This window comes from Hipposideros armiger, unplaced genomic scaffold, assembly GCF_001890085.2.
Source record: "Hipposideros armiger isolate ML-2016 unplaced genomic scaffold, ASM189008v1 scaffold_192, whole genome shotgun sequence".
Lineage (NCBI taxonomy): Eukaryota > Metazoa > Chordata > Mammalia > Chiroptera > Hipposideridae > Hipposideros > Hipposideros armiger.
In genome coordinates, this window is record NW_017731542.1 from 2749453 (window position 1) to 2761019 (window position 11567).

At 45.0% G+C, this 11567-nt stretch overlaps 1 protein-coding gene across 1 annotated transcript; it reads left to right on the plus strand.

Annotated features, from left to right (window-relative positions):
- The first annotated feature begins 7549 nt into the window (after positions 1–7549).
- SEC61G (SEC61 translocon subunit gamma) lies at positions 7550–10883 on the plus strand. Its single transcript, XM_019653022.1, has 4 exons — positions 7550–7657; positions 8647–8744; positions 10068–10170; positions 10785–10883. Exons 2-4 carry the CDS (start codon positions 8651–8653, stop codon positions 10792–10794), a joined length of 207 nt encoding a protein of 68 aa, XP_019508567.1. The 5' UTR covers positions 7550–7657; positions 8647–8650; the 3' UTR covers positions 10795–10883.
- Positions 10884–11567: the final 684 nt, after the last annotated feature.

Sequence of the window (11567 nt, forward strand, 5' to 3'; positions counted from 1 at the left end):
TTCAGGAAATGTATATTAGTGGGTTTGATGACTGCATATGGAGAGTGGTGGACAAAAGAAAGATGCCTGTGCTTATAGATGGGAAAGTGGACAAGGTTTATCAGAATACTGCCACCAAGAGCACACGGAGGGCTTGCTGGTGGGCACAGAGGACCTGTGGGTGAGATGAGCGTGAGGAACCTGCAGGACAGACAACCGAATGGACAGTCCGGGTTTATATGTGGTTCTGGAGGTTATTCAAAGGCTGTCATGAAGCACGTAGTTAAGTGAAAGTTGAAGCCATGTGATTGGGGGAGGGTAAAAAAAGTGTAAAGTGTGACAGAAGTAATGGATTGACTGTAGGGTTTTACTAATGGTTGGGAGGTGGTCAAAGAAAGGGGGAAAAACAAACAAACACTCAATAGCCCAAGAAGGAACAGGAAGAGAATAGAACAAAAATGGGAAAAAGATGATGTCAGAGAGAATTTTAGGGAAAACGTAGCCAAGGGTGTAAAATTTCAGAGAGTTTAAGACTGTCTTAAACTAACCATTAGTTGAAGAAAATTGTTTTACAATTATTGCAATGGATCTCTTGACTTGTAAAAATACATAGTGAACTAATTTGTGTAATTTATCCATTATGTGTCATTCTTTCATCCCTCAGAGCCCCGGGGAACACAGATTACACTCGTAGGGAAAAATGATGCCCGTATGGGTCATGGGAGAGCCTGCTAAAGTTTGTTTTGCCTACTTTATAGTTTTTATTGCCATTATGAAAATGAATCCTGTTCACTTTACAAATCAATAAGATCTACCCAAGGATTTATATTTAGGAGGTAAGTAGAACTTGAATGCCGATTTAAACCCCAGAGAAGACTGCTATCAGGAATCCTCCAGAGACAATTTCATCGAGCGCTTGGTGGGTAGTTTACATTGCAGTGTTAGTCAAGGTCCTCAGCATCCATCTTGTCATATGCTTTTCCTTCATTTAACATTTTTTTCTTATTTTGCTCATTTAGAAGCATTCCAAAAATTGATCACCATGCAGTAAGCATTACCAACTTTCGACCTTTTCACAGTGGAAGGGACCTCTTTATCACGCTTGTTGCCAAAACCAACCCAGGACAGATTGTGACTGAGATGAACAAAACGGTCTGAGCAAGAAAGACAAACACTTGGAACATGCCTCCCAAAGAATTCCAATCTGTTAATCTGTTTGTCTTACAAACAATGGCTATGAAATTTTGGTTCTAATACCAAAGAGTGATCCACTGATTTAAGAGAGAGCACTTGTCAAGTTGATGGTTAAAATTCTACAAATGAAGTTGTGGACAGCATTAAGTTCACAGGCGTATGGATTTAGAAGCAATGGAAGAGCCCCAATGGCGGGAGTCCCCCTGGTGACCGGCCTCCACCTATAGCTTCTGCCCCCAGCGATGGTGCTGCCATAAATTAGACTCCGCCTTCCCAGAAAGCCCTGGTCCACCCAGCAGGATGTAATCTCAAGTAAATACAGCTTTTCCTTCCAAATGTCGTTCCTTTCCTAGTCATTCACTTCATCCTTACTCATGCTATTATTCTTTCAGGCATTCAACAAATATTTTTTGATTACCGTTGTGTGTGGTACTATTCTGGTGGCAAACAGGACAACGTTCCTGCCTCTACGGTGCTTACCTTTTGGTGAGGAGACAAAACTGATGGGCCTGAATGCGCATGTCCTCCTGCTTTGGGGAGCACAGCACAGAGCTTGGTAAGAGATGAGTTAGTCTAACACAGCGGTTCTCAACCTGTGGGTTGCGACCCCTTTGGGGGTTGGACGACCCTTTCACAGGGGTCGCCTAACACCATCGGAAAACAAAAAGATATTTACATTACGATTCATAACAGTAGCAAAATTACAGTTATAGAGTAGCAATGAAAATAATTTTATGGTTGGGGGTCACCACAACATGAGGAACTGTATTAAGGGGTCACGGCATTAGGAAGGTTGAGAACTGCTGGTCTAACAGAAGACAGGCTAATTACTAGTTGCCATGTTCGGAGGAGAACCTCCTTTCCAACAAGGCCACTTCCCCAACCAGGGCACTATGCCATCTCATGGATATTCCTTGCCCCCGCCCCCTGACCCTTAAATATATACCATAAATATATAGAATATCCTGGGGGGGGGGACTGTCCTTTTTTTATTGGTATCTTGGCCACGAATATGCACATCATCCACACCCCTGAGTTCTAACAAGTAACATTAGTTAGAAAGATTGTATATGCTCTACTACTTCTGTTAACGTTTTTCTCTAATAAACTCTATTTTATATCTGAACTGAATGCTGCTGCAACAAAGAAATAAAGACAATTTCCGATAGTGATAAGAGCTGTGAAGGAAACAAACCAGTGCTACGGGGCAGAGAGGGCCTGGGGCTGCATGACAGCCAGGAAGGACCTCCCTGAGGAGGCGGTGACAGAGTCAAAACGGGAGTGAGAAAAGGCAGGCAGCCAAGCAAAGAAAGAACAGACAGGCACCTGGGACAGCAAGTGTAGCGGCTTGGAGGGAAGGATGAGTTTCAAATGCTGGTAGGCAGGAGGAACGCCAGGACCACAGCGAAAGAGAAGAGTTTCAGGGCTGCAGAGAAGCAATCAGGGAGATCAAGTTCTATTCGAACTCCAATAAGAAGCCTGGAGAGGAGCTAAGGTGAAAGATGGATATGAGCTGGTGAACACATTTAAAAGCTTAACTCTTGGATCTGGAGGAGAGATGGCACGCAGGGAATGTGAATGGAAGGAGGCAGGGGAACCAGTCGGGAGGCTACCAGTGATGCGGGCGAGATGGAGGCGAGAGGACCAGACAGGCGACTCTACAAACTGGCAGAGGAGCGCTGATCCGGTGGGAGCGGGAGGAAGAAAAGCCATAGGTGATGCCAGGACGGAGACTGCTGTCCTTGTAATAACTGGTGCATGTGATCACTCAAAAGCGTGTAAAAGATCTCAAGTAACCGTGGAGAAAAAGAAGAGGCGATAGGAAATAAAGGGTAATGAGAGGAGAGTCCAGAGTAAATAGGGAGTCAGAAAGGCCACTGTTTAGACAAGCCAGCGATTCTGAAATACTCGGGGGACGTTGGTAAGTGTCCCAGTTACTGAGAGGCTACAGACACTGGGGCTTCTTTTGGGGAGTCCGGCAACCTAGTGCTCACTGCACAAACGCGACAGATTATTCTCCAATCCTGGATCAAAAAATGGGGACCGATAACCAGAAGCAGGCTCACGACCTTTCTAAATGCTCAGGACCAGAGTCTCAAGACGGCTGGGAGGGTTGCCACGGGAATGTATCTCAGGAGTTGAGAATTAGTCATAGGGTTCCTTGTAAGCCACGAGAGAGAAGTGGGGAGCAGCTAATGGCTGGCTACACTCCTGTGTGCCAGCACCTCACACATTACTTCTGTTAATCCTCAAAATAACCCTGGGAGAAAGGCGTGGTTTCCTTCGTTATCGGGCAGAACAGACTAAACCTCAGGGAGCTTTATAAACAAGCTCAGGCCATTACAGACAGGAGGCAGGACCAGAACCGGGCGAACCCAGGGCGCCCATGTTCCCAGCGCAGGGGCTCCGTGGGGGTGCGGGGTCCGGGCCAGGGCTCAGCCTCCGCTCCTCCAAGGCGCCTTCGCCTCCTATAAGCGCAGATGAGGGGTCGGCCAGAAGCCAGGCTTTCCCCGCTGGCTCTTGTTTGTCCCTTCGTCCTCACTTTCCACTTGCTGCGGTGGCCCTGAACTCTGCCCTCTGCTGCTTTCAGCCGGTAAAATGAAGTTGACTCTCAGCTTTCTCTGTCCACACGGCACAGACTGGGGTCCGCCCTCAGGGTAAAAGTCACAAAGCTGGGACATTCACCCGGTGACGTCTCTTCTTCCGAGTCAGCGCCCCTCCAGCCGAGGCCCCCTTTTCTTCTGTCTCCTGTGTCTTCGTGTAGTTGTATCTATGCAGTCCAGAGATAAGTCATCTTCAAGAGGCCTCCTTCATAGGAACTGCTTTATTACTGAGAAATCATGTGTGATACAAAAAATTCTGAATCAAATAGGTGGCTTCTAGAAACACATTCGTTTTCTTGTTGCCTTTTTCTTTTGTTAGAATGACTGCCTCTTGGCGCTCTTCAATAATCTGGTTAGAGATCTAGTTGGTTCCTACACTTAAAAACTGCGCTCCCAGGCCAACAGCCAAATCCCACCGGCGTCTCCCACATCAAGGCGTGTGGACCACAGCGCCTGCTTCTGCGCTGCCCTCTAACGGCGGAATGTCTGCAACGCACATCAAAGTGCTGTTTCGGAGCCACACCTGCAGCGCCCCTTCTAGAGGCAGGGCAAAGTCCTCAGGCTGCTCAACCGGTGAGTAACAAATTATACTAATGTCTCCCCAATAACAAAATATCTTACCGATTGCGAACTATTTACCATTTTGGCTTTTACTAACAACAATCAAAACACAACAAAAAGCTCTTTAAAAGTTCCTAAGATGTTTAAAGGAGCTATAGGCAAAAATTAAGTATGTTAGGAAAGACACCCAACAGCGAAAAAAGTGCTGAGGACAAGTTGTACTGAAAGACTCAAGGACTGTAAAGTGAACCTAGGATGAGATGGAGAAAAAAAAATAATCTCACACCTATGCTTTCTTGGAGTAATATCGCCATCTTGTGTCTCTCTTAGATAGCGCTGATAAAAATATGGAAACCCTTGTTCCCTTTAGCATTTCTAAATGTTCTCTGTTGATGTAAGAAGTCCAAACTTGTAGAGAAGTTTTATAAGAGTTTGAGTTTATTTGAGCCAAACTGAGTACATGCGGGAAGCTAGACCTCAAATGCTTCAGAGAGTGACAGTTTTGCAGTTCCTTTTATACATTTGGGATTAAGGAGGAAACCCAAGGAACATTACAAGACGGAGGGAGAAAGCAAAGGGTGTGGGTGTGTGTTTGGATTACAGGATAGTGGACAAGGCGTGTCCCCTTGAAGGTTAATACCCAGTGGAAGAGCCTGGAAAAGAGGATCACTCTGGCGTCTCAAAGGCGTGTTCACCTAGAGGCACAAGAGCAGTGGACAGGGCTGGCTGAAGGCAAAGATAAACCTGTAATTGGCCTGGGGAGTGAGTAACCGCCAGGACCTGCCCAGATAGGAGTTTATGATCAGATCACCCTGGGAGGTTACTCTCAGTCACTGGGTTTGTCAGATTCATTATATAGCCCCCTTCTCATTTACATCTCTAATAAAAGAAATTTGAAAAATTTGTTTCAAGGCTCAAAAAGGAGTTTTTAAAAACCACTGTATTGAGATATGATAAAATGCACCCTTTTAAAGTGTATCAGTTAAAGAGTTTTGAAAATATGTACCCCCGGACAGCCAGCAGCACAATCAAGATGTGAAAATGTCCCATCACCTCCCCAAAGTACTGTGTGTTTATTTACAGAAAACCCCACCCCCAGCGCTTGCCCCAGACAACCATGGACCTGCTATCACTGTAGATCAGTTTTGACTTTTTAGAATTCCATATAAATGGAATTTTACAGTCTGTACTTTTGTGCTTATATTTAAGTGTGTTTTTGTTCAACATGACATTTCTGAGATCTGTTCATGTTGTGTATATCAGTAGCTCATTCATTTTTTTTTCTCCTGAGTACTATTCCTTTGGATATACCTCCCTCTGCAGTGTCCCGTTAACATCTTGTTGAACCAATATTAACATATTGTTATAAAGTCCATAATTTACATTACGGCTCACACTTGGTGTACATTCTATGGGTTCTGACAAATGTATGATGACGTGTCCAACCGCTATGGTAACATACTGAGTAGTGTCACGGCATTAAAAATCCCGTGCTCCACCTGTTCATCCCTTCTCCCCACTTCCTCCTCCCCCAAGCCCCTGGAAATCACTGATCTTTTGACTGTCTCTTACAGATTTGCCTTTTGCACAATGTTGTATAGCTGGAATCACAGTATGCAGCCTTTTCAGACTGGCTTCTTTCATTTAGTGATGTGTGTTTAAGCTTCTTCTATGTCTTTGCATGGCTTGAGAGCTCAAGGGTTCTTCCCCAGCTAAGTCCCTGGTACCCCACCAGCCCAAGCTCACCCTATGCAGGTTCACTGCCAGAGCCCCCCGTGGGCTTGCTCTATCAGATGCTAACTAGGTAAACATCTAAGTGGATTCCACTTGCTGGGATGACTTATAAGTTTCTGTTTCATGCGTTTCATCTTGAGTCGTGTACCTCCTGGCCACACTTTTTATGTGTATTTACCTTTATTGGTCACAATGAAGCATGTAGGCTATATAATGGTATTTGACCTACCAAATTCTAAATGGCCTTCCACCCCCAAAACCTGGCCTTCCTCCAGTATCAGGCTTGGGAATATCGTCAGAATTAAGGCCACCGTTTGGTATAATTTAGGTTTGGTTTGGGGAAGTGCTTGTAATGTGTTATCTGATTATGTGTTTTGCTGAGAATATTGTGAACACAGGCATTTGGTGGTAACTGGTGAGCTTGTCAACCTGTGATTTTATGTTTTTAGATTGAATCATTTTGTTCGACTATTTGTTGAGCACCTACTGTGCATAATACTTTGCTAGGTGCAATGAGTAAACCAAACATTGCATATCCTCTTGGAGCTTATTATGGTCTAGTAAGGGGTTTACAATGCGGGGAGAGGGACAGACAAGTAAACAAATAATTTAAGTTAATATAAATGCTATAAAGCAAATAAAAAGGGTGTTAAGCAAGAAAGTGAGAGAAAAAAAGACAGGATTCCCTTCGATGGTCACTATAGGATTCTAAGGCGATGACCCATGGGCTGAAATCCGAGGGATTAAGAATTTTCAAACACATCGCTGGTCAGTTCAGTATTTAGAAGTGACTCTTAGAACTAAAACTTACACAAGTATATAGCGGGTTTATTTGTAATAGCCAAAAAACGAAAAGTGATTCAATGTCCATCAGCAGGAGAATGGATGAACATAAAAGGTATATTTCCACAATGGAATGCTACACAACTGAGAAAAAAATATGCGGCCCTGATGAATATCAAAAACATGGCAAATGAAAGCAGTCTACGCAAAAGCGTGCATACTGTACAATTCTGTTTGTAAAAAGTTCTAGATAAGGCAAAGTTAATGTATGGTGAAAACGGTAAAGGGCCACATAGTAAATATTTCAGAGTTGGAGGCCTTAAAGTCTCTGCTGTGGTAAGTCTGCTGTTGCGGTGTAAAAGCAGCCAGGGGACATATGTCAACGAGTGGATATGACTGTGTTCCAATAAAACTTTATTTACAGTTACAGACAGGGGCTCAGATTTGGCCCATAGGCCATAGTTTGCCAGCCCATGATCTACACGGTGCTCGTCGTGTCTGACAACATCGCAAAAGAAGGAGGATGAGACATGTGCTTTGATGTATGAGCCAAACAAAAACTGCACAAGAAAGCCAAGACCCAGCAGGACGCCCGTCACCTATCCCTTAAATGGCCCTCTTCCCGGAAGCCGTGCCGACACACACGTCGCGCTGCGCCTGCGCACTGAAGTCTCCGCGTAAAGGACCAATGGACGGAGGGGTGGGCGGGCTTTAGGCCAGCGACCCGGTTTCCGGTTCCGGCGGGCCTTGGTCGGTGCGCCGCTGTGCTACGTGTCCCTGGTACCGGAGGTGTCGGCGGCCAGGTGAGGTTGCGTCTCTCGGCGGGCGCGGGGCGAAGCCTTTGTGACTCGCGGAGGCGGCGGGCGTGGGGGGCCGGCGGGCGACCCCGGGCGGCTCTCGCGCGCAGGCGGGAGGGGAGCAGGGCTCCTCGCTCCGGCCCGAGACCAGGGTCCGGCCCTCCGTGCCGCCCCACACACAGCCCAGGGAGGCGGGGTTCGCAGTCCCTCGGTCCTCCGGGGCCTGAGAAAGCCCGGGCCCCGGTCTCGGCTTCCGGGCTGCTCGTCCTCCGCCGCCTCTGTGTGAATTCCTCCGCTCTCGGGGGCTTTCGGGCTCTTCTGTGCGGCCGTCCGAGGTGACGCTTGCAGCCAGAGGTGCCTGGGAGGGCGGCTTCGGGGACGTGTGTGCGTGGCGACCTCTGGGAAGCGCCGTGTCCCGCCGCGTCGGGCCTGCCACGCCGGGCGTGCGACGTGGGAGGACTGACGCGGCTCCCGGACCCGGAGACCGGAGTGGGCGCCTGGCTGCCCCGCCCGGCCGCGCCGGGCTTTGCGCAGGGTTCCTTTTTTTGCGGTTGTCCCGGAGAAAGTGCCCCTCGCGTTCACCGCGACGCCTGTCAAGTGTAAGCGCGCTGGATTTGAAGCACCAAGTGCGGTGAACGGCCGAGGCGTTGGCGGGTGTTTGGAGGGGCCCGGCATCCTTGGCCCAGAACGTTTATACGTGGGCGAGGATAGGTGCGCTTCCACTTGTCCTGGTGGGAGCCCCCGCGTATTCAGGGGGCGCGCCCTGTGTCGGCGATGAGCACACGCGTGAAACCCGTGCCTGTGACCTGCTGCTGGGCTGGAGTTGGCAGAACTAGTGTCCGTTTCGGCGCGGAGTCGGCACGTGTCCGTTGTGTCGTGTGAGATGGGCCTGACCCCGGGCGGGCCTCAGGCACACGTGGGCGTTCCCGAACACGTCCTCGCTGTTGTGATCAGTAACACCAGTGCGTATCTCTTCTTTTTTTTTTTTAAAAAAGCATCATGGATCAGGTAATGCAGTTTGTTGAGCCAAGTCGGCAGTTTGTGAAGGACTCAATTCGGCTGGTGAAGAGATGCACCAAACCTGACAGAAAAGGTAACAGCTTTCAAAGGAGAGAAAAAGTGAAACCTTTGCGTTTTCTAAGCCTTTTATTTGATTAATGATGTCGTCTTCTTTAGTAACCGTTGCATTACTTTCATCCGCATTTTTATTGATTTATTTTCCTTTATTTGCTTTTTGAGGTTGTCACTTCTTCCTAAACTTTGTACGCTTCATACGGTGTTCTGTTTTATGTGTTGGGTTGTCGGAGAAGTCATGACGTATTTTTTTCTGTTTTTCGTTGCAAAAGTGCGTCGTGACTTTTCCGACAACTCGATATTTTCAAGTAGTGTGAGATTATTTATGACACCCTTGTTTTCCGCGCTGTGGTTGCTTTCGTCATATTCAATGACTAGAGTTTTTAGTATCCTCCATATTTTCACTGTGGAAAATCTTTTGGAAGGCCTCCCAGCTCTGCTGCCTTCCGAAACAAAACCTTAACATGAAATCCACAACACAGTTGTGGCTTGCCTAGAAAGTATAGTTTCTTACTTATCATGACTCACGTGTTAAAAGGTGCACCAGAATTTGTCTATTTTTATTCACGTATTGACTGCTACCTGGATTAGGAGCTGAGAGTGTAAAAGAGAATGCAATACGTTCATATATAATATGTAAAAATAGATAATAGAGAATAGTCCTTGCTCTTACGGGTTTAGAATCTTTCAGGGAAGGCAGTCATAAACAAATAACGGCTATGATAATTTGTAATTTCTGCTGTAAGTATTACGGGAGAGGAACGGAAGGTTGGGCAGCACATAACAGGAGCACCCTGCAAGTCAGGAAGCTTCCCGAGGCAATAACGTTCGGCAGAAACGTTACCAGGCTCTGAAACCTTTACATAAAATTGTGCTCAACTCAGCTTGATTTTTCAAGCCTTATTTTTGGCTTCATTATAGTATCAAAGACAGTGGCCTATTTTTTTAATAAAAAGATGTTCTGTGCTTTTATAATCAATATTTTTAGCAATATTACAAATATTTTAAGACAAGTACCGTGTATTTCTTCTATCCATGTCTTATTTATTTTTGGTATTCTGGTCATTTGCTAAGAAGATAAACTATTTCACTGCTTGTTGATGGATTCAATAGTAGGGGCATGCATTTATTTCTGTGTTTCCTTAAATATCAGTAAAATGTGAGAATTTAAAAATCCGTCAAACAGTTTATTTGCTATTAATAATGTCGTTTTGTTTTATTTAAAATTATATATTTACTATCAGGAGAAATGTACACCAGTTAGATTATATCACTGCTAATTTTTTCCCTATACTTGCCATGAGACTGCAAAAATAATGTAAATTTTCTGTTTTACATCCAGAATTCCAGAAGATTGCCATGGCAACAGCAATAGGATTTGCTATAATGGGATTTATTGGCTTTTTTGTGAAATTGATCCATATCCCTATTAATAACATCATTGTGTAAGTAAACTTTGAAATAGACGATATCTAGAATGGCATGAAATCTGAAAACATTTGGGTTGACAGCTTGCTATTTCATTAACGCACAGATATGTCTCTTGACTTTTTAATGCTGCTAGAATCTACTGATATTTATTAAGGACCTGATAATCGGAAGTGATTTTTGTTTTCATTATGATTCAACCCGGTGTTGGGGTGATTCTCGTGCTGTAGTGGTTGAGAACCATTGTGCTGGTCGGCATTCTTTATTTTTAATTAGCATATTGTCGTCTGTGAAATTAAAAACTCTCGGCTTACCGTCCTGTCATGGAGTTCATACTGCTTGTCTTGTTCAGAAAGACATCACGCCAGAGTTGAACACGTTTCCCCAATGAGGACTGAGTTTTTAAGATCAGTCTGTCCTAGGAGCCACGTCATCTCCAAAGACCTTTTGAGTGCCAGGATTTTTAAGTTCAGTTTCTTCTCTTTTATGCTGTCTGGGGGTAATGTAGGTGTGGTTCTCATAGAACTGGTTTTGGTTCTATAAAATCATGGCATGCTGCATTTCACATCATCATCATCATTTTAGAAATCTTTTATACGCTCACAATTGACCATTTTTCTTTCTTTTGCAGTGGTGGCTGAAATACCTTTTTAGAGGAGGGTTTTTCATCTTGGGATTGCTGAACAAGTGAGGATTTGCGAAGCTCATGGAGTAAAAGTTTGCCTACATATTTCGTGTTTTTCTCTCATTTTTTCCCCCTTCCAAGATGTTTTCTATTTCTAAATTAAAATAATTTCAAAATAAACTTCTCTTTTTTTCATCACAGATAATTTATCAAATTTTAGTGATAGGAAATAATTGGTCCTGTTCCATTCCTCCCTCCCTCTTCTTCCTCTCATCCTTCATATTTTGGTTTGTAGGAGAAATTCAAGGGCATTGTGAAATCTTACACTTCTGAGTGCTCTGCTCTCATGGAAGAAGGAACAGAGCAAGTAAAGGATGGTGAAGCCAGTGACAGAGTTGGAGGGTCGGGGAAGCTTTGCCCTTCAGCACTGACAGTGTAAACAGGTAGTCAGCTCCTGTAGAAGTTCAGGTGCTACATGAAATAGGTTCCTGAGAATCCTGGTTAAACTTCAAAGCCTGAGGTCCTCTTCAGGTAATCTAATCAGTCACGCTGTCCTGAACAGTGGCCTTCTGAATTTGGTAAAGAATTCACTGATAATTGAAAGTGAGCTGAAAAGGGGCCTTCGTTCCCTGTTTTTAAAAAAATAGTAATAAAAAGTGAGACAGTTTATGCTCCTTAAAACACTTTTATTAATCTGTTCATTCAGTGTTTAGTGATTGAACTTTATTTCCCAAGTTCTAACATTAAAAAAAAATTGGCTGCAGCACACAGTTGGTAAATGTCCTCTGA